This window comes from Malaya genurostris, chromosome 1 (genome assembly GCF_030247185.1).
Source record: "Malaya genurostris strain Urasoe2022 chromosome 1, Malgen_1.1, whole genome shotgun sequence".
In the NCBI taxonomy this organism is placed as follows: Eukaryota; Metazoa; Arthropoda; class Insecta; order Diptera; family Culicidae; genus Malaya; species Malaya genurostris.
Window position 1 is genome coordinate 79,700,526 of NC_080570.1, and position 24,574 is coordinate 79,725,099.

General features: G+C 34.3%; 1 protein-coding gene across 2 annotated transcripts; it reads right to left on the reverse strand.

Annotated features, from left to right (window-relative positions):
- Positions 1–2,538: 2,538 nt before the first annotated feature.
- LOC131440579 (coatomer subunit beta) lies at positions 2,539–16,490 on the reverse strand. 2 transcript variants are annotated; one of them, XM_058611977.1, is made up of 7 exons: positions 16,318–16,490; positions 16,089–16,216; positions 14,525–16,034; positions 13,651–14,468; positions 2,956–3,226; positions 2,793–2,895; positions 2,539–2,728 (listed from the first exon to the last, which is right to left on the reverse strand). In XM_058611977.1, the coding sequence occupies exons 2-7, from the start codon at positions 16,174–16,176 to the stop codon at positions 2,654–2,656; spliced, it is 2,865 nt and encodes a 954-aa protein (XP_058467960.1). In that variant the 5' UTR covers positions 16,177–16,216; positions 16,318–16,490; the 3' UTR covers positions 2,539–2,653. The 2 variants fall into 2 exon arrangements, with proteins under 2 accessions (XP_058467960.1, XP_058467961.1); XM_058611978.1 differs by having other exon boundaries at positions 16,281–16,490.
- Positions 16,491–24,574: the final 8,084 nt, after the last annotated feature.

Sequence of the window (24,574 nt, forward strand, 5' to 3'; positions counted from 1 at the left end):
CATCCAGTTTTATAAAGAGTTGGATGCAATTCAATGTGCAAAAGACAATAACAATGTGCACTATGTGGAGCACGAGAGCATTAAGTGCAACATTCCAGTATATATGGAAGATAGTGCTATAGAAGTGCGTGTGCATGATCTTCCCTCAAGCGTCACCGATTCATATATTCGCAAAACTATGTCCCAATACGGTGAGATTCTCTATCGAAAAAGAAAAGTGGAAGAATTTTTTCCCCGGTATTCTAAATGGCGTACGTTTATTACGCATACACATGAAGAGGCCTATACCTTCTTATGTGATTTTCGGTCAAGATACAAGAATTCCGTGCAAATCACTTGTTACCTATGACAATCAGATGACCACATGTCAATATTGCCAAAAAGCTGTTCACTGCGATTCATATGATAAACTGGACAAGGAGACAACTACACCAAAGGACAACGGTGCTTCCTTCACACAAACCCCAAGCAACCCCAGTACACCTGTGACAGCCACCAAAAACAATGAAGCATCCCCTTCAACAAATCCATCATCATCCTTTATAGAACAAAGTACACCAGCTGCAGTTAACAACTTACCCTCCAACCAACCAGCAATTGCAACGAAAAGAAGACGGAAATCGACAACAATACCATCGATGCGGCAATGGATGACAAGACGAACCACGAACGAAGTGCCCCTCAATCCTCGCAGGAGGGAAATGGAAGCTCCTCTCCCCTTGAAAAAAAGGTGACAACGAGATCCAACTCAAAAAAAAAATATTTAAAAAATCGGTTCAATCGGCCACGTAAAGCTTGTACGCAAATAGGCCTGAATAAAAAATATTATTTAAATAAAAAAAATTCCTCTTAACAGACCCTTGAGGAGTGACAAACAAAGTACCTTCACTATTTTCGTCAGAGTCAGATTCCTCAAAGTTTGAAAACCCGTTTTCAGTTTCCAAAGGGGGGACATCAATGAGCATTTCTGCATATGTGCGCGGGGGATGTTGAACTCAGTAACCTTTGATTATGTATGAAGCAAATTAAAATAATTCCAATGTATTATACCGTTCTAACCAGACGTCTTTTCTATTCAATCAATTATTTTGACTGATACAACTAGAAATGGGCATTCCGTTCGCAAACGGTTAAGAAGAATTAGTTATAGTTAGGAATTCTGAATAGGTCAGAAGAACAATTTCTAGAAGAAGAAGAGTTTAAAGAATGATAGTTTTCTATTCTTCGAACGGTTTTACCCATCTCTAGAGAGAAAAGAGCAGCTATTATGTTTTCTTTCGCGTGAGAAAAGAAACACTAACACATGCACTCGCACCAATACATTGAATCAATATACGAGATATCGACACTCGGTCCTCCGGTCCTCGGTTCACAAGTCGATTTTCACAGTGATTGCAAATTTCTTTTACGTGAGAAAGACAAAAATAACTTTTCAGAGCAGTAATTGTTTTTAATGTGGAACACATTTTTGTTTTCTATATAGGCGTGCAAATCAGAAACTCAAGGAAAAATACACGTAGAAATGTGGTCAGGTTTTGAACAATTACAGCTCAGTCAATTTCGTATCAATTATTAATATCATGTCACCATTTGATTGGAAATATTTCTACGTATTGATTTGAATGTTTATAGCCATGTATTTTTAATTGTATATCATTGAAATGTTGATTAATAGCTAGCCGTGTCCTATTTTGTCTGCAAAAATCTCCGGTATACCGGATTTCTCTGCCAGAGTTGACGGTTTTGAAGGAGTAAGCGATATATCAAAGGGAAAGCATCGCTCTGATTGGTCAATCGATGCAAAAGCGGAATTGTTGGAAGCACGCGGAGCTATAAATATAAGCAAAATTCTAGCTAACGTTTCAGTCCTACGCGTAGCATGCTAGAGGTAGGTTGTTGCTAGATAGCAGGGCAAAATGTGCCATAAAACGATTTGAAGCTTTAATTGGTATGCTCTGATCTAGTGTCATGCAAGCTCGGATGAAATTCCATGTTATGTCGTTTCGCCTGAGAAATTGACAACCACCCCAGAGTAAATTTTGAGTGCATAAGATTAATTTCTAATTTATATAAGATGAACTCAATTGATAATAAAAAAAGTTTATCGCTTCAACCGAAATCACAGAATGGTAGTAATGTAGAGAAACGCTATAAAAATAACTGCTTGCATACAAAACTTGAACACATGCTTTGCGAAGAGAAGCTTAAATATCGATATCCGTATCGCAAGCATGTACTAAAATATAATTGCATACATTTGGGCTATTGATGTAATTTCGTCGGCTATAAAACAAATACAAATCACAACGAATAGAGTCAATATTCTGGGTTCGCGTGTTCGGTGTTGGTTCCTAATAAAGACTCTCTTGCATTTGCGGATTCAAAAGTGTGACGAATAATTGAAAATGTCGATCATTGGAGATTTTGGTTGCCTTGTTCCACATGAATGGCTCGAACAACCCCCGTGGGGCTGATCCTTGTAGTTTTCTATATATGATTCTATATCCTTTCTAATAAAAGAAGCAAAAAGAATACACCTACGGAGAATTTTTTTTATTATTACACTTATTAATATAATGGTTATAGAATTGGTAATCTAATAATTGGGTTAAATAGGAATATCCATATATTTTAACTGATTTTGCAAACAATTTCAAGCAATAACGAGCTTCTCTTGTAGACACTTCTGTGTGTGATTGATTTTATCGCCTAAACTAAGGGCCATTCCCTAAATAAAAAAAGAGAAGAGTGACTTGAATATCAAGAATGGAACAATATAAAACGAAAAGTACTTGACTCTTAGCACGTATTCTTATATGCCCTGTAACTGGGGCGTCCGAGCGCGATGGTTTCTCAATACTCAAGTTGGCTAAAGCGTCCTCTCCAAAAATGGATCTGAAATTCAAAATACACATATCAAATGTCAAGAACTAATAACAATTTTATCAGACCAACCTTGCGTACATATTGGCAGCCATAAATCCACACTGTCCGGAGAGAGCTTTTTCCGGTGTGAGGCACTTCATGTTAGTTGATTTAACCAACATTTTCAGATATTCATGCAAATCAGTCAACGTTGTATTCACCGATACCTTATTTTCCCATTCGAACTCGACCCACATTGCACGAAACTCAGTATCTGTACAACTTGCGGGCAGAATATAGTCCATAATGTCAATATGGATTGTGTTAAGAACGACTACATTTGATGCTACGGTGTCGTACACTGAAATTAAAACACATTGAATTATGTTAGACAAAAAGCTTATATTTACTGTTATTTTATATTTTGTTATTTAGTACCGACACGAAACAATATCGGACAAGTGTGAATACACAAAGTGTATCATGTGTAAAATTATTTGCATCCGTGCACGGAACTGTGCGTGTACTAAACCGGATCGGAAATATTTTAATAGAGCTTTATTAGTGGTTGGGGTGGGGAGTTGATGAGCGATTTTTGTTTTATTTATTTTTTGTAAATTGTGACAAAATAAGCCAAGAAGTGAATGAAAATACTATTTTTTACCTGTAGCTTTTAGTGGAATGTATTCAACAGTTTCACTTTTTCTGTACCATTTAATTCCACTATTTCACTGTCACGTTATTACACTTTCACAAAGTCACTCTACTTTAATGAAGCATAACAAACGTTACAATACAGATACGCGTATTTCGGAATGTTACTTACATCCTTCTTCAGTGTATCGGTTTTATAAGTTTTTTTTTTTTTTTTTTTTTTAACAAACTTATAAAACCGATACACTGAAGAAGGATGTAAGTAACATTCCGAAATACGCGTATCTGTATTGTAACGTTTGTTATGCTTCATTAAAGTAGAGTGACTTTGTGAAAGTGTAATAACGTGACAGTGAAATAGTGGAATTAAATGGTACAGAAAAAGTGAAACTGTTGAATGAAAATAGTTTATGATTATCCGTTTATAATTGTGTGCTAAAGATGTTCAATTATAGAAATCAGCCAAGGACTGGCCCCTCAGGGCTGTTCTTAACGACCGAGAAAAACACAATTCAGACCACCAGAGAAATACATCATCACCAATTATGCAGAGCTCGCGTGCCCACGGAATGATCTGCTCGCCCCGAAAACAAAGTCTACAAAGACTACATTCTTGGAAAACAAAACGGTTTGTCCATAAAATAGTATAACCTACATTAGACTCTGTAGGTTATACTAGTTTATGGACAAACCTTTTTTTCAAGAATCAGCACTGAGGTCGGATAGGCCATCTCTAAGAAAACAGAGTGATTTCCACTATTGCAGGAACCTCTGGAACCAGTATAATCGAAGTCGGTTCGAGAAATGTGATTGGGATCCATCTTTGAGTCTATGGCTACAATCTCCAGCCTTTAATCGAAAAGCGAGAAACATGAAAACCGAAATTAATTTGCCGTCTACTGACAATGACCACCGATTGGAATAGTTTTGAGGCAAGTTAAGAAATTATTTAACGAATCTCGTTTACGTTCGGCACGACAATAAAGATCTTCGGTGCAAAATCTTTAAAGTGGTCTGCAAGTAGCAGAAACTTTATGTCTGCCTAGCGGTTTATGTTGAACTGCTGGGTTACATAACAGTTCTATATAAACTGTTATGTACTGGCGAGTCGAAGACAAAATATAAAGTATCGTCGATGTTGAACAGTCGTTCGCGTATAGATCTGACTCTTGGAAATTTTTTCTGTCTACCTAGAGTTTCATTGATTCAAGGCTTCAGTCTTTTTCAAGGCTACCTGAATCTCTAACAGTCTTTTTAAAGACTAACAATTAGTCAGCCTTTCTCAAGGCTATACAATAAGTGATATTAGAGTGACTAAGTGATACAAAGAGTGATATTAGAGTGACTAAGAAATTAATCAGCCTTTTTAAGGCTAGCTAATCACTCTTTTTTTCGACTACCACAAAATCAGTCTTTATTTAAAATTTGAAATTTCATTCATTTCAAAAAAGCCTGCGTCCAACCGGAAAGGCAACAAGCCTAAGGCTACAAATAATTCAATACTGAATAAATCACAATCCGTTATTCAATAGTTTTCTAATAACATTCACGATCTTATAGAATCTGAATGTAAAAATAAAAGACAACGGACGGATTTCCCTTCCGCTGATCCTATACCATCTAACAATATTTACGAGATTCTTCCTGAATCCGATTGTAGCGACATAGAAGAAAATTCTTCAAAAATTCCCAAAATGGACGCTTGTCGTTCTGGGAAGAAACAACAGTCTATGCCACCAGTGACGGTGACGATTTCCGACTTCAAAGCTTTCCGGATTGAGCTTCCTACTTTTCTCCCGGAAGTAAAAGTCTCATTTCAAATCGGACGAAGAGGAGAATGTCGAGTCTTGGTTGATGGATTGGAAGATTACTAACGTCTTATTCGATATTTGTTCGAGAAACTTCATAAATTTTATTCATGTGATATAAAATCAGACAGACCCTTCAAGTATGTCTTGAAAGGCATATCAAATGATCAAAGTACTGATGAAATTAAAAATGAACTAAAAGAATTGCTTGGTTTTGCCCCTTCCCAAGTAATACTTTAAAAAAAGAGCGAATGGTACTCCTAAAGCACGCTCTGGAATTTCCCATGAACTTTACTTAATACACTTTAATCGAACTGATGTAAACAATTTGAAAACTTTAGAAAAAGTACGTTTCATTTCCCATATTAAAATTAATTGGGACCATTATAAATGGCATAATCGTATTGCAAACTTAACGCAATATCGTCGTTGCCAAGGCTTCGGCCATGGAACCAAAAATTGTCATATGGATATACGGTGTTTGAATTGTGGTAAATCGCATTCGAAAGACGTTTGTCCAATGAATGAAACCACTGATAAATTTTCATTCAAATTGCGATGGAAATCATAAATCCAATTATTTGAAATGTCCTGTCAGGGAAAAAATTTTAAACGCTCGTTCGCTTAGACAACAAATTAAATCAACGACCTTAAATTTACAGAACATACCTAAAAACAAAAAAAAAAACGTTACAAATGCCACGCCTAATTCTTCTAAGGCACTGATTTCTTCGAATTTAAAACAAAAAACAGGTACGCCTTCCAATTCGTCTTCTAACAGAAACAATTTATTGACAGGTAGATCGACCTCGTCATCATCTTCTTCTAATGTCAGTTACGCCAGTGTAACAGGTAGAAATCTACAACTTAATTCTTCTAATGTAAATAATCAAAACACAGGACCGCCGTGCAGTTCATCTTCTAACGAAAACAATTTATTAATAGGTTGATCGGCCAAATCATCTTCTTCTAATGGCAGTTCTATTGGCAGTCTACCTACAAATATTCCTTCAATGCCACTAGCATCTTTAAACAAAGTCGATTTAGGTGATATAACGGAAAATAAAACGATCTACTTACAAGATCAACTTTTTCAAATGATCATCCGAATGAATTCGACTCCATCACTTTTTGAAGCATTCCAAATCGGATGGCAATTCGCAAATAATTATAATAAATTGAATTTAAAATTTAACAGTGATGTTAAATAATTATTTGAATATTTTAAATTGGAATGCTCGATCTTTGAAATCGAGTGAAGATGAATTTTATAATTTTCTCAAAGTTCACAAAATTCATATTGCCATTGTGACAGAAAATTTTCTTAAACCAAATGTCAAATTGAAAAGTAATCCACATTATGTGGTTCATCGATTTGACAGATTTACTGGAATGGGTGGTGGAGTTGCCAATTTGTCCAACGGCATATTAAACATCGAATATTACCTTCTTTCAGTACTAAAGTTATTGAAAGCTTGGAAATCGAAGTTGAAACCATTCATGGAATTTATTTCAACGCTGAAGCATATTTGCCATTCCAATGCACCGGCGAACAATTAATTTTCTTTAAAGGCGATTTGCAAAAACTCACAAGATATCGACCGAAATTTTTCGTAATAGGGGACTTAAATGCAAAACATGTCCAGTGGAATTGTAACAACAGTAATGGTAAAATACTTCATAATCAACTCTCATCTGGTTACTTCACAGTTCTTCATCCCAGTAATCCGACTTGTTTCTCTTCCGTGAAAAACCCGCCTACAATTGATCTGGTTCTAACAGATCATAGTCACATTTGTAGTGAGCCGATTACACATGCTGACTTTGACTCAGATCATCTTCCTGTAACATTCAGATTTTCCAACGAAGCTATAATTAATCCAATTAGTTCTATATTCAACTATCATAGAGCTAATTGGTTGGATTACAGATCTCACACTGAAAATCATGTGGATCATGAAACTATTTTAGAAAATTCTGCGGACACAGCAATTGATAATTTGAATCATTACATTATCGAAGCTAGAAATCTTTTAGTTCCCAAAGCTCAAACTAAATTAAATTCTCCTATCATCGATGACAACCTTCAACTGCTCATTCGGTTGAAGAATGTTCGTCGACGTCAATATGAACGTTCTCGTGATCCTGCTATGGAAAACATAGTTAAGGATTTACAAAAAGAAATTAAACATAGATTTACTCTTCTGCGAAATGAAAATTTCGCTACAGAAGTTGAACAAATTAAACCTTATTCTAAACCTTTCTGGAAACTTTCTAAGATTCTTAAGAAACCTCAGAAACCAATTCCTGCTCTCCAGGAAGGAAATCAAATACTTCTTACAAATGACGAAAAAGCTCAAAAACTTGCTCAGCAGTTCGAGAGTGTTCAAAATTTTAATTTGAACCTTGTGAGTTCTATTGAAAATGAAGTCTCACTGAAATATGATCATATTTCAACCCAAGTGTTATCACACGATGACATTATTGAGACGAATTTTGATGAAATTAAATCAATTATTAGCAAACTTAAAAACATGAAGGCAAGGATGGCTTTTATCGTATCAAAGAATACTCACTCTTCACTCTTCACACGATTGAATCAGTGCCATCAAAGAGAGACTAATATCATCGCAACAACAAACACCCGGCATGGCTCATTTAACATAGAATAGACACCAGTGCGAGAGCGAATTTTTTTCGATGACATTTCTGAGAATCAAAGGTTAGCACGCTGCTGTGGGGATCCTCTCTGAAGCAAAAAACGGTCGCTTATTCTCGTTTCGCGATCCGATACTGTATGGGTAGTGGATAATTGCGATATAATCATTTTACTATTGCCGCTTATTCTAACTATGTACATATAAGCTTTGTATAAGTTGTGTCTATGAAAATGTATGTGAATGCTCCACACAAGGGTTTTGAAATATTGCAACCTAGTATGAGAAACATCAAGTTGAACCAGCGATTCGATTTTCTGCGATAATTGTCAACTTGCGATCCTCTCTTGGGAAATTCCCCACAGCAACGATCATTATCAGACTGTATTTTTTTCAAGGGCCGTGAAATACTCAGAGTATAAAATGGAGCGAAGAAATGTAGAAAAATTCTTTCGCGGTTCATGCATTGAATGACTCGAGTTCTTGTAGCATCTTCTAACGGATTGAAAATGTTGTATACAATATAGATAGCAATATAGCAGCTTCTGTCAAATTTTCGGCAATCACCAACACTGCATGAAGGCTCCTGGTAATGATGGAATTTTTAATATTCTTATTAAAAATCTTCCCGATGTTGCCTTGAGACTCCTGGTTAATATTTTCAACAAGTGTTTTTCATTAGCTTACTTCCCAAAAAGATGGAAAAACGCTAAAGTAATTCCTATCCTCAAACCTGATAAAAACCCAGCAGAAACATCAAGTTATCGACCAATTAGCTTACTTTCTTCTATCAGTAAAGTTTTTGAAAAAAATATCTTGTTGAGAATGATGTCTCATATAAATGAGAACTCAATTTTTTTACCAGAGCAGTTTGGATTTCGTCATGAACATTCAACTACTCATCAACTTGTCAGAGCTACGAACATGATAAAAGCAAATAAATCTTCTGGGTTATCCATTGGAGTTGCTCTTCTAGACATAGAAGAAGCATTCGACAGTATTTGGCACAAAGGTTTAATAGCAAAAATGTCTGATTTCCAGTTTCCTATTTATTCAATCAAAATGATTCAAAATTATTTAACTGATCGTACTCTTCAGGTTAGCTATCAGAATTGTAAATCTGAATTGCTACCCGTACGAGCCGGAGTTCCGCAGGGTTCGAGCGTAGCTCCAATCTCGTATAATATTTTCACTTCTGATCTTCCAAATCTACCCGTTGGCTGTCAGAAATCGCTATTCTGTGATGACACAAGTCTGTTAGCCACAGGTAGAAATCTAAGAGTGATCTGCAGTCGCCTACAAAGAAGTTTAAATATTTTCAGTGATTATCTGTCAAAATGGAAAATTAAACCAAATGCAGCAAAAACGCAATTAATTATCTTTCCTCATAAGCCAAGAGCTTCTTTTCTTAAACCAAACAATAATCACATTCTCAAATTGAATGGCTAGGAATTGACATGGTCTGATCAAGCTAAATACTTAGGTTTAACGTATGACAAAAAAACTCACTTTCAAGGATCACATTGAAGGAATCCTGGCAAAGTGTAATAAATATAATAAATGTTTATATCCTCTTATGAACAGAAATTCTAAGCTCTGTCTAAAAAACAAATTGTTAATTTATAAACAAATTTTCAGACCAGCCATGCTTTATGCAGTAACAATTTGGTCAAGTAGTTGTTCCACCAGGAAGAAAACGCTTCAAGGGATTCAGAATAAAATTCTGAAAATGATTTTGAAGCGTCCTCCCTGGTTTAGTACAAATGAGTTACACAGACTCACAAATAAAGAACCATTAGATGTAATGTCACATAATATTATAACCAAGTTCCGACAAAAATCGATGCAATTTTCAATTGAATCGATTCGCTCTCTGTATTAGTTAGTAAGTTAGTATATAAGTTCCTTTTCCCCATTACACAATACAAGTAGGTTTAGAATTTTCCTTACACAAAAATCTCAGAATTGCGTAAGCAAATGATGTCCTCATGATAATAACCAAATCATATATATATATATATATATATATATATATATATATATATATATATATATATATATATATATATATATATATATATATATATATATATATATATATATATATATATATATATATATATATATATATATATATATATATATATATATATATATATATATATATATATATATATATATATATATATATATATATATATATATATATATATATATATATATATATATATATATATATATATATATATATATATATATATATATATATATATATATATATATATATATATATATATATATATATATATATATATATATATATATATATATATATATATATATATATATATATATATATATATATATATATATATATATATATATATATATATATATATATATATATATATATATATATATATATATATATATATATATATATATATATATATATATATATATATATATATATATATATATATATATATATATATATATATATATATATATATATATATATATATATATATATATATATATATATATATATATATATATATATATATATATATATATATATATATATATATATATATATATATATATATATATATATATATATATATATATATATATATATATATATATATATATATATATATATATATATATATATATATATATATATATATATATATATATATATATATATATATATATATATATATATATATATATATATATATATCGTCCTACGATGGCTACTCATATCTCAGGAATCGTCATCTTGTGGGTAAAAATGACGATTGTGTTTCGGAAGAATTGGTTGCAACATCTGGAATTCTGCAGGGGAGCCAACATCTGGAATTCTGCATGGCTCTGCATATATACACACTTAAATTTTTTAGCTGAATCTCGGCAAAAAAATGCCGAGATTCGCACAGCCGAGTAATCAGCAATCATCTCGGCAAAAATAAAATTACTGAGCGTCTCGGCACCCTCAAATTTGACAAACGTCAAATATTGCCGAAATCGTCAGCATAAGATTTACTGTTTGCTCAGTGAAACGTTCACTGAATATTCGGCAATCCAATAAAACGAAAAAAATGAAAAAAAATAAATTACCGAATCATCAGTAATTAAAAATATAGTCAATTAATTTTGTTTGTAATTTCTCAACATTATAAACACGCCATTCAGGATCAAAAATTCATTTTATTAACACTTAAAGGAGGCTTACAAATTTGTTGCCAGTAGTGCTTAAAGCCTCTACCTGAAAACATGTAGCATAAAAAAGCGGCGTTTCCAGATGCGGCCACCTTGAGTCGAGCTGGAAATATGAAAATAAATATATGTATTGATTTTTGGTTTACAAAAATGTTCAATATTTAATGATGCATATACGATATTGTTCAAAAAATAAACTTACTTTGATCTATTGAATTATTCCATGCATTGGGTTATTTTTTCGCATATCACCCAAAGTTTTGTCTCGAGGACGCTTTGAGCCCCGTGTTGGGTGTTTTTCACTTATAATGACGAGTGCTCTGATAAAGTCGCTTTTTATAAAGCGAAACATGTCACTATATTTATTCAATATTTATACTTGCAAGTGGTTCCACGCTTCTTCGAAGATTATCCATTTTTTCACTCGAGAATTTCATTAGAAAATAATCGCATAATGCGAAGCGAAAATGTAACGCGGCAATAAATGACAGCTGTCGTGCTGAATCTTGGCAACAGCTAGCGCATATTCCGAAATCTCGGCAAACGTCTCTGCTGATGTCGGCATATCTGTTGTTTACTGATAAATTCAGCAAGCAATTATGCCAAATTTCGGCAAAGTTTAGCATTTTACCGAAATATCAGTGAATGCATTTAACGAAGTTCAGAAACATGCGTATTGATTACTGAGCAATCAGCAAATTTACGTGTTGCTGATCAGTTTCGGCATTTTATTATGCCGAGCTCAAGAAATGGTTTTAAGTGTGTATGATTTGGTTATTACCATGAGCACATCATTTGCTTCCGCAATTCTGAGATTTTTGTGTAGGGAAAATTTCAAACCTACTTGTTTTGTGTAATGGGGAAAAGGAACTTATATACTAACTTACTAACTAATACACTTTGATCTTCTTGCTTTACTTTAACGACGTTAATTTTTCTCTGGAAGGACTGCGCATATTTTTTGCAGATGACCTCAAGATCTACCGTGTTATTCGCAACTCAGAGGGTGCGACGTTTCTTCAACGACAAATGGAAATCTTTTCGGATTGGTTCAAATTGAATCACATGACCGTTAATCCAGAAAAAATGCTCGATCATTACGTTTACGAGGAAAAAAAGTGCCTTTGAAATTCGAATACTTTATTGAGCGATTCATGATCGGTAGATCGACGAGCATCAAGGACCTCGGTGTTTTTTTGGCGAGCAGTTAACATTCAAGCAACACACCAACTACATTGTGGCTAAAGTTTCTCGCTGCCTTGGATTCGCGATGAGAACGGCTAAGCATTTTACGGTTGTTTACTGCTTGAAATCCCTATACTGTTCACTCGTTCGCTCTACTCAGGAATATTGTCCAGCTGTTTGGAACCCTCACAACCTCAATGGCGTTTGTAGAATCGAGTCGATTCCACTTAGATTCGTTCGATTCGCTGTTCGCCATTTACCTTGGACCAATCCTCATCAACTACCGAGCTATGAAAGTCGCGTATTGCTAATCGGTCTAGACACTGACTGTCCCGAGCTTTAGCAGTTGATTAATCTCGACATTCATCGACGTAATCTACGTTCCCACCCCTTTCTCAGATTACCTATTGCAAGAACAAATTATGGGTACAATGAACCATTCTCCAGTATGTGCCGAACTTTCACAACTGTTCCAATGTTTTTGACTTTCATTTATCTCGAAATATGATTAAACGATTGTTTCGTGATCACTTGTCAGATTAGTCTTACGATCAGTATTTGTTTTGTTACCGACAATATTGTTTTTTCGTTCAACCCCCACTTCGTCTCTCCACCATCTTCATTGGACACTAAATAGATTTGCTCGCAGAAATTAACCCGGTCGTTCCTTCCTCTTTTTCTCTGTCTTCCACCATGCTTTCTTTGATCACTAATTAGATCTACATGCCGATTCTAACATCGTCGTTAGTTCACGCTCCTTTACCACCTCCTCCACCAACCCTCGTACTCCATTCGCCTACTCTCTCTCACCTTTTAAGAAAGAGCACTATTACTGCCATTTAATGCTTGGTGTCATCAACTAGTTATAGGTTTAGTTTTAATTACTAGCTTTAATTGTTAGTTTTGATTGTTAGTTCTAATTGTTAGTGTTAAGTCCAAATGTATCTGTTGGATCATTGTAATTTGTTGATACTGATGAGGAGGTTTTATGTCTGCTGGAGAGAGAGATTGAAAAATTTGATCTCCATCGGGCTTTTTCCTGCTCCCAAATAAAAATAAAATAAAGATCATATTACCGATGGCGTGTAGCAAAAAATGGATACGTTAGATACAACAAGAGACATTCACGATCGAAAACGTATCGCTCTCTCATGGGGTAAATTTTGAAAATGTAAAAAAGTCGTATTCACGTCAAAGGACTTGAGTGTACTAGTTAGAAATACATTTAAGAGTAGTGAATGATAGAAACTTACCAATATTGCCAAAAATTATTCCATTTTCTGTCGATGATACTTTCACATTCGCTTTGATATTACAAAAATCATGTGGGGCTAGTACTACCGGATGTGGTCTTTCAACCAGCTTCAAGTCACCAACAGTTGCAAGCTCCAAGGTACAGTTTTGTAATGTATCATTGGTTTGATTGACAACCAGCACATCCAGGACAATATCGTACTGATTTACATGGACATAGGCCTCAGCATAAACCGGATCCGAAAATCCAGTCAACTGGGTAACTTTGTTTAGTTTATTACCAGATGAAGCCACACCAGTTATAGATGTGTTTTTGATTCCAGCAAGAGCTTGATTTAAACTCGATTCGAAAACATTTTCACCTAACTGATCGTTTCTTCCGTTAGCCAATTGCGTAAAAGAAATCGGATCATCGGGCTGAATTTTAGTTGCAACTTGTTGTTTCTCTTTTTGCATTTGTTGCTCTTCTTCATTCTGCGCAATTAACATATTTGCCAAAGCAACGCGACAAGATTGTTTAAATATTTGTACAATTTCCGGCGTTCGTTGACTAAGTGTTTTGAGACACAGAAAAATACGATCACGATCATCGTTAGTAATGGCTTTTGCAGGCAATCCTGATTTACCCAGATGCAGGATAGAGCTCATTATTAGCATGGCACTGGTGCAGAGACGATTTTGTTTCTTTTCATTGGGCTCAAGTTCAACATATCGTAATACGAGCTTAGTTAACGTGGAGGCAAGTGTAGCACCAATGAAAAAGTCTCCATCCATTAGATATTGCCGTAGAGGTGGGCGTTCCACTTTTTTTGATATACTACAATTAAAAATTATCATTATAATAAATTTATCTGTAACAGAAATGGTACTTACGGTGCCACACTAAACGCACTTTGTGTAGCATAAGTTCCATCGGAAGTAACTTTATTATTAGGGACACCTGCTGAAACTTCATTATGGGCTCTGTCTACTTCGTTCTCTTCACCAGTAAGACGACGCTGCTCTGACTCAACAATGGGAACTTCACCCAGGGTCTGATAAATAACGTTCATCACATCCAAAATGTCTTTTACTGTATTAGAATATTCTCCTAGAATCCATAGTGCAGCTCGTTGAATTTTAGGGGATTTTATAGCAGGAAAGGCTTCCAAAAGTTTTTCAATAACATGTAATTGCAAATGAGGAAATTTTTGAATAGCTTCTCGCACAAAAATAAGCACATCTGCAGCCGCTAATTCATTTGAATCAGACAGGAATTCAACTAACACGGGAATAACTGTTTCAGCAACGTCGGGAAATTTAATGCAACAGTTATGTAGAGTGCGCACCAACAGTTGACGATATTTACCGGTATCTTCGTGTTCAATGTTATGAGTTTTGGAAACTTCCTTCTTCAACACCAACACCATCTCTTTGATATTTCTAGAAGAAACTAGTTCCATGGCAAGTGTTAGAGTTTTACGACGAACTTCAATATCAGTCGCAGATAAAACTCTTAGAATGTCCATCACAAGCTCCTGGATTACACGTTCCATATTTTCATTCTCCTTCAGCGCAATTAAACGATCCAAGACGATTAATTTTACATTGTTATCGCTTTCAGTTATAATTAACTCGATATAACAACTGACTGCTGCTTTAATTGCTGTTGGAGCCGTTGATAGTGTTACTAAGGTTCCAGCAGCTTCATAACGAACTGCATTAGAACTAGAGTTCAACAAATTATAAATGCAACGAATGAAACGTGATCGTTCTGAAGGATTTGCATGACACACCTTGTAGATAAGCTCAACAATTACAAGTTGAAGAATATCTCCAAAATTATTTACTTGATCGAGACACGAAGCCAAATAGTTTAAAGCTCTTTCTTGGTCAGCATGAAGTAGCATGAGAAAAGCGTTGCGCTTACATGACATGTCTTGTTGGGTGTCCAAAAAATTAGCAATCAGCTCAGGACCATCAGGAACAAGCCATTCAAAATTTTTGTAAATGGTAAATATAGCCAACACTGCGTTTCTTCTGACGTATGAGTGACGATGCTCAAGACATGCACGTATTGCCGGCATTAGTGGTTCCAGCAGTTCCGGTTCTTTCAGTTTACACAAAAATCGCAATGTTGATCCTCTGAGAAATTCATTAGGATGCTGCAAGTCTTTTCGATATGCATCACAAACCAGAATCATTTCCTGTAACAGTTTACCATCTGAAGATGTCTTCGGGACGATTTCCCAATATATAAGTAACAGTTTTTTGATAGTGTGATTTTGCAGCGGTAGAACAAACCGAATAATAGTCATTAATAAACTGGGAAGACGTTCCCCATTTAGAAGAAGTTGAATAACTTTTTTTAAAGTATCTATTTTGACATTCAGTTCGCCTTTTTCTATAAGAAAAAATATTGAAATTGAAAGCATTGACAACAAAAAAATAAACATACCAAGATCCATTTTCAGCTGCATTTCATTGTAAGGCTCAGTTTCTTGAGCGTTAATAATAGTATAGCAAGATCCCTCCGAAAGAGACATTTTCTGGTTGTTTGATATTATATGCTTCTAATCCTATGAACTGAAAATTGATTTTAATGATTTATAACTATTGAAAATATCACCACTCCATAGATGACGTATACAAAAAATCATAGAATTCTAATTCGCATCTCCACTCACATTTCCAGTAAACAACGCACAAAACTTGTTTAATTGAAACAGTATACTTCGAAAAAACAACTAAATGGTGTAAATATCGAACCTTAAGCTTCAGACTAAATTGCATATACCATGATAACCCAATACGTGGACAGAAGCTAGGATCAGAAGTATGTAAAATTGTGACAACTCACTATGTAGAATCAACACCAGAGATGCCATTTAAACAGATTTTTACATACGCATACAGATTTAATGCAGAGCACAGATTTCCTAAATTTAATAAAGATTTTACAAAAAGGAAGAAAACTAAATAAACTTTTCCAGCAAAGCTATTTATTAGAGTTTGATCGCAGTGACGAGATAAAACAATCTAATATCTGCACAAATGATATTCATTTCAATTTATGACGTTAAGTTAATGCTATTTGCAAAACTAATTTTGCAAATAGCATTAACTTCACGTCTGCTTAGCGGTTCAAGTTGAACTGTTTAAGTTTGCACTAAGCTGTTCAATTTGAACTGCTCTGCACTGACGAGTCTAAGACGAAACGTAAAGAAAAGTAAAAACGGTTATGTGCCCTAAGCACAAACTGAGGTTTTTCGTTCGGCACGTCAGCAAAAACATGACACTTCGGTGCCAATTAAAACGTGTTTTACAAATAGCTTTAACTTAACGTCTGCTTGGTGATTCAACTTGAACTGCTTAAGTTTGCACTAAGCAGTTCAATTTGAACTGCTTTGCACTGGCGAAACGTAAAGAAAAGTAAAAACGGTTATGTGCCCTAAGCACAAACTTAGGTTAACCCCCAAATGATATTGAATTTGGTCGATAAATACTCGAAAACAGATAATTACAGATAAATACAGATTTATTTTACAAAACAATGCTGATTTACTATGAAAATGTCTGGCATCTCTGATTAACAGTCATGCCCAGCATGATGTAGAATTGACACTGGTGGCGAAATAGGGCGGTTTTGGCAGTGCGTTTTTTTTTAAATTAAAATTTGACAGTCGAGAAGTTATTTCATATGGACAGCAAATGGAGAAAATCATCGATGAATGTTTCGACTTTGGTTTCAAATCGCGTTTAGAAATTATCGTATATTCTCAGATCAATTTATGATTAGTCAATGAATTGTTAGTTTATCTTCAAAAGGCATGCAAATGTTACCACCTAAGACAAGACCTGACAACTGGGGGGGCTGCTTTTGTTCCAAAATGAACCAGTTTCTGATTGGCTGATTTTACTGTTGCTACTCACACACGCAGAGAAAAATATTGTAAATGTAACTAAATCTGGACTTCACGTAACGATTTATTTTGTTGAAATAGTGACAAAAAAAATTGGTTTAATATACACTGAAATGAAAATCTTTTTTCTATTCATTAAATGTGTCATATGAATCAATTGTTTTTATTTATTATAGATGTCATATGGAAACATATAACTATAATTGATAGTGTATATGAAATTTATATAATATACAATAACTTTCAAATATCCATAGCCATAGTGAAAATATTGGGAATATCATATATGAGCTGTATGAATGTTCGATGACATGTATATAACAAAATTTAACAAATACGGAAAAAATAATGATGGCTACCCGAGAACAACGCGTTTTATTCGAGTTGGGATTTCCGCAACATTTTCTAGAAGTTTTGAGTGGTATGTATTTTACTTCGTATATATTTTGTACTCAATAACACTTTTTCACTTCAATCAGGTTGTGGTATCGGTTTATTTGAGTTGGCGAACATCGGAAAGGATTATAATAAAAGTGATATATGATTAGGTGATATGATAATAAAACGGTAATATGTAATGTTTATATAAATAAATATTTTAATTTGTTATGAACAGAACGTTGACTTTGTTTTATTTTATATGGCATATAAAATGGACTACATTAACCTGAATAAATACGTTTCAATATAATACCAAATGCATTTCAAAAGGTTTTCCGATATTTCTTATATGATTTGCCTATTTGTGACTATAGAACACGCTAATAGATTCGATTCAGACAAGAAATTTCATTTGCTATATTGAAATCATATGAGAATAACCTCCAGAAGAATGTTATGCTTCATAGCATTAACATATATACTTGACATGATGTTGAATACACCACATAGCTATCATTGAGAATTCCAATAGTGCAAAATCATTACAATGTCATATAATGTGAAAGTGATAATTTGGCTCAGTGTAGCAAATATTGTTGCTTGAAACAACAAAACTAGGTATTTGATTTTGCTCAGTGGATTAGTTTCTTTCTATAATTATTTTGGTAATACCAACAAATATTTTACTTGTGCGTTCCTGTCAATTTCTTGATAAACAATTTCATAGTAAATTCAACTATCAAAATCAGTTTGAAATGAACTAATTTTGGATAAAGGTAATATTTATAGTGTTTTGAATTTCTAAACTTGGCAGTTGAAATAAATGATAAGATATCAACTTGAAATGTTTGTTTGTTTGTAGAAATTATTCATTTTGTTTTGTTTTTACAAGTAAAATGATTTCTTTCGAAATAATTTGAAGGCTTGTTTTTGGAACATTTTTCTTCAATTTATATATTTGTAAGGAATTCCAATTACATTTATATACATTTATAATATTTATCTACATACCACAATCAATTCAATATTACTTTTTATAGTATCCAATGATTCAGTACCCTGCCCCGGCGCTCTTGCGGTGAAGACAGAGATAACCTGCATCAAATATATGTTGTTAAAAAAACGTGTTATTGCAGTTTTTAATATTATTAACTATCAACACTTACGCTCGGACTGATGAAAAGCCCGATAAAAAATATATAAGCAGATGAAATTTTACTTTTGAAACACGTAAAAAACTTTTCTGTTCATTCACGATTGAAAAAACAGCTCTGGTTTATAAAAAATAGGACTGGTACGGTTCTTTTGAACAATAAACTTTGTTGTATCATTACACAAATAAGACAACAGATAAAATGAATAAATTTTGTTCTTAACATAAAGATAAACCTGAATTGAATCAACATAGATATTGCCAATAAAATCAACTCTGCTTTTGTTGATACGCAATATATTGATGAATTATTTCAACAATAAAATCAGCTGGAACAATTATTTTTTTCGTTTGGTAAGACCAAAATATTTATTTACATTGAAAAGAGATCTTTGTAGTTGTTGAAGGGAGAAAATGGTGTAGAAATTAACATGAGTCAGATTTAAAAATCTACTAACTGATTTGTTATTTTAAACAAGCTCCATTTCACTGCGTGCACATCGTGAAAAGAAAAAACTTTTGCAGGGTACGCGAGCAATGATCATCAGCAAAATCAGCATCAAAAAGTTTTTCTTTTTATTAAATCAAAATGTAACCAAAAAAATTTTTTTTAAATAGTGTAAACTCGAAAGTGTGCTAGTTTCACGAGATTAATGAACTGTTGTGTTTCACACTGTGGTCCCACCGACGACACGACCTGCCACTCGAGTATCAAAACTGTATCGAAAATTTAACTACCCCTCAGTAACTGGTAATGTCAAAACGGATTCGCTTGAAAAAATGTTGGAACTGGCAACACAAGTTGGTAAAATATTGATTTTGAAAAACAGTTACCAGTAGCCTTGGTAACTACATATGGAATGTAAACAAAAACAAGAGATTCTCACTTAAAACGAAACCAGTGAGTGTAGTTGGGCCAAATACAAATTATAATACGGAGTACTTCGACAAATTTTCAAGGACACATTTTGCATCGTGTGGTACACTGTCATGATACACTGTCAGAGTGACAATGTACTTTAACGAGTTTTCTTTAAAACTAGCAACACTGAAGGGTAAGAACAAGTTCACCATAGTTACTGTTTATTGTAGTGAAAAATAAACTTGAACTATGTTGTTGTGTATGAGATATGGTTATTCCATATCGGATTTTGTTTTTTGTCCTCCTTGGCTTTTCAGACATTTGCTCCTTGGCTTTTCGGAAATTGCTCAGTATTATATGTTAGAACAAGTGTTAGAATGTCTCGGCACTGTTCACCGAATCGTTATGGTAGCCATCCGTTCTTCACATTGCAAATCACTCCCGTCAGAGGAGTAGGAATTTTTCCAACATCTGCTAAATGCGGAGAACCTTTACGTCATAATACTAATAGAAAATAATTCAATTAATAAGTTTATCCATCATGAAAGAAAAACTGTTGTGTCTGCCACCGTTCGAGCTATAATCAATTTGTCTGGGTCACGCATATATTGGGAAAACGCATACACAGCTTGCATTTGTTTCTCTTTTAACTTTTATTTTATCGTGTAGAGCGCTAATCGCTGTTTCCGTGGTACGTATACGAATCGTACCCATGTTCCACACCAAGGCCCGTCTATGAAATAAAGTCCCATCACTGCCAAAAAATATCGCAATTCTTCATTCATCGATTAGCTGGAGTGTATCTTTGAATTTGTTGCAATACAACAACGGAAAACATAAACAAACAAACTTGTTTTGCGCCGTAGCAACTAGCATAAAGCGTTGCCAGAAACGATCTCCTTCCACATTTTCAAACTATCGCAACGAAAGGGAGTAATTTGCTAGGCTTACTTGTTCAGGCTGTGAACCAAACATTGGCGGTTCGTTTGTATGGGACTTAGGGGTATTATTATTTGTATTTGGTTGGGCCACTGGCAGGTATTAAATTTATTATTTCTGAGAGTTTTGAGTCATTTTTTATTTAATTTGTATCTTTTTTTTAAAGAACTGAAACAATACAAAAAATAGTATATCTTACTATGGAAGACTTAGCGAATTATGCAAGATTTCTACTAAAATCTGGAATTTCAATTTCTCCGTTTTCGATCGCCTCTCGTTCTTGTTGCTTTATTAAATCGAGCGCATCCTTACAATTTAAACCATAATTGCTCATGAAAATTCGGTTGGCCCATTCCCATATAAGAACAATATCAATAAATTCCGTAAACTGCAAAAAGATATGAAAAATGTACAATATTACTTTATTTATGCTTTTAATAAAATCCCCCCCCCCCCCCTCCCCTTTTTGTTGTACTGGAACTATTTTTTCTTCCAGTAATTAAGCCATGTATACTGCCTGTTCGTCTTTTATTATTGTGGACACTTGTTCCCAGGTCGCGAATTTTCCTATTGTGGTCGCAAAACGCCATTTGTTTAGTGGCGTCTTTTAGTTTTGGCCAGAAGGTTTTATTTCTAACAAGTATAAATTTACTTTATAACAGTATAGTGGTACCGAGGTTCTTCGGACGAATTATAAGACCATTGAAAAGTGAGATTACGAGTGATTTGTTGTATAATTCAATTAGGTACAGCATATTTTGCAGCTAACTGGCTGAGAACAATTCCGGTTGGGTACATATTTGATTGTCTGGAATTGGCGGGTAAATTCAATCACTGTCACAAGGATTGGTTACGCAAATTGGGAGAGTTATTGGCTAGTTTCTGAGAAGAAGAACGTCGTATTGAACAATTTTGTGGCTTTCCATGTGATCGATAAAACGGTGAATTGACGCAACCGAGGGTGGATAGTTTCGCTTTTGGTACAGAATTTATCGGTCACAATACAAAACGATAGCAGTTTCTGGGAATTCTCTAGAACGAATATGAAGAAAATGACATTATATACTGGAGGTGCACTCACCACTAAAATAATCTGAAAATGATTGATAATGTGTACAAGATTTTAATCTGTTCAGAACGAAATGCAATTCACAAGAAGAACTATATCAGAAAAATTTAAAATTGATTGTAGGAATAGCTTTTGTATCTAAATTTGTATATGCAATAGTGTGTAATTGTATCTGAGTTTTTCATATGAAATAGTGTCATTGTTTTTTGTCAGTTTTAGAAAATCATGGTTAAAGATAATTGTGATATCTTTCCTTAAGGAGGAAGAGCTGTAATGTCAGCGTTCTGAAAATGAATTTCTTTCAATGTAGATATGCTTTGACACGATCATGGACAGAAAATAAACAGCTTAAATAATGTGTTCTGATGAAGAGCTGGTCTTTTTATCGGTTGATGTTCAAGCAAGCAACATCTTTTATTTCAACAGTACCGAAAGTCCTGAGGATTTTAGGAACAATCAAACAGTATGTAACGAAGGACATAATAGAACCAAATTATTTAGATTTCACTAATTCACTAAATAACCGGAAAAGACAAAAAAACTCAAATCGGTGGAATTGTTCCACAACTATTTCAAACTGTTTGTTTATTTATTCTGGTACTCCTTGGTAACTAGTTCATGGCAACTTAAACAGTGTTGCTCGAATAGTTAGTTTTTGTCATTTTCAAGGGGTCGCTATATTTATGGTAACTGGTGGTAAATCGCTCACGAACACTTTTTATTCCGATTTTTCTTCGGAGTGTCTGGTCGTGTCGTCGGTCCCACTAAGCATTTCTATCCAAACTTGACCTTTTCCGGTTTCCAAAAGATCCGGTAATACGTCAATAATGGATTCGATTTTGAATTCAACCTGAGATATTTCGTGTTTTGTCATCAAAGCTCAATCAATTGTTTTTATGTGTTAATATATAATTTAAAAAAATGCATTCATCAAAACATTTTTCATGTTTATTGCAAATCAAAAACCGAGTTTAAAAATATAAATTAAATATTTTTATCTTAGCATAGTTATTAAAAAAAAATCTGTAAATATGGCTGCACTGTAGCCGATACGTCGGTATTTATTCCACAGGGCGAAAATGACGAGAAGGATGGTTCGGAAGGAAGAATAAGAAGCCAGTTGTCAGGTCTTGCCCACTTGTACGCGGCGGACAGATTTCCCCCCAGACGACTGGCTATGTCTACCAGCCATTTTTGCCGGAGTTCTGCCAGAATTCCGGCAAAAGTCTGGCAACAATGCAACAACCGTTTCCGACAGAGAATTTCGCCTAGCGGTTATTATCGGTTCTGTTTCTGTCGGATTCTTGCCATACAATATTGGCAGAACCGTTTTGAATCGGTTCTACATTTTTAGCGTCTTGGTTTTATTTTTTCCATAAAAAGTACATATGAAAGACAATCAGTTATTGCCATTCATATATACTAATTACGTAAAATGTTATTGTCAATAACATTGCTTTCTCACTACCAAACATACCCATATTTCAATCTCATTTACCTAGTCTCAAGATTCGTTTTTTGTATGGACATACGGGATTGACGAATATCAAATGAAGTCGAACATAGAAGAAAGAGGGAAATAAACAAGACACGTGCAGCGAGGTAATGACGTATTTCGCCTGGACAATATTGAAAGCTGCCGGAATGCAGCCAGCCTTCTGACGGTTGCCAGAATTCCTCACAAGCGGGTGTCTTACACTGAGCTAAATTCTCATTTCCACACTATACGATATTCTAATGATTTTTCACTATCAGCATTTCCATTGATAGCTACAACCCACATTATCAGATCCGAATGGATTCCAAATGGATTCCGAATCAATTCCGAATCGGCGAGAAATTTTCATTCGGAATTTCATGTGGAAATCATAATGAATTCCGAATCAATTCCAACTCCAGTGCAACAACCGATTCCGAATGAATTTCGCCTACAACCGGTTGATTCGGAAATCAGTCGGAATTGAGTGAGAAGATGCGGACTGAATTGTCAATTTGTCTTCTTCTTCTTCTTTCCCGATTTTGCACGTTTTCGTGCTGACTTTCAGTTTATTTTTAAATGAAAACATTACATAACTGATTATACACATTGAAATCTTCATATTTTTCGGATATACAGAACTAGTAAATAACCAGTTCTTCTTAGAATTCCAACATAAACTGTTGAAATTCGCTGGAAATTAACAAAACGGCCTACCTTAGTCAGCATCATCCATTCCTCTAGCTGGAGTGTAATGAAATGGCTTAAGTCGCCTAAATTTTACACTAACACATTCATAAAACGAGCGAATATTCAATGACATTTATAATGTCACTGTCAATCAGGTTGATCGAGCAGCCAACTCAGGCGAAAATTCTAGCACTGAACCGATCGAGCACTGAAAAATCATGCAGTCGAGTAAGAATTCATTACGCATTCCGTCATTTCGATAATGTGGGAAAGTGTATTCAGCATCATGTCAAATATACACTCAAAATAATAATCATATTATAGTTATGTGAAAAGTTATGTGAATATTTTCCACCCTACTTTTCACGTAGGTTTTAATGGACTGGCATTTAAAAGCTGTTTAATGCATAATCCAGTAAAAGTTACGTGTTTCATAGGTAAAATGTAATG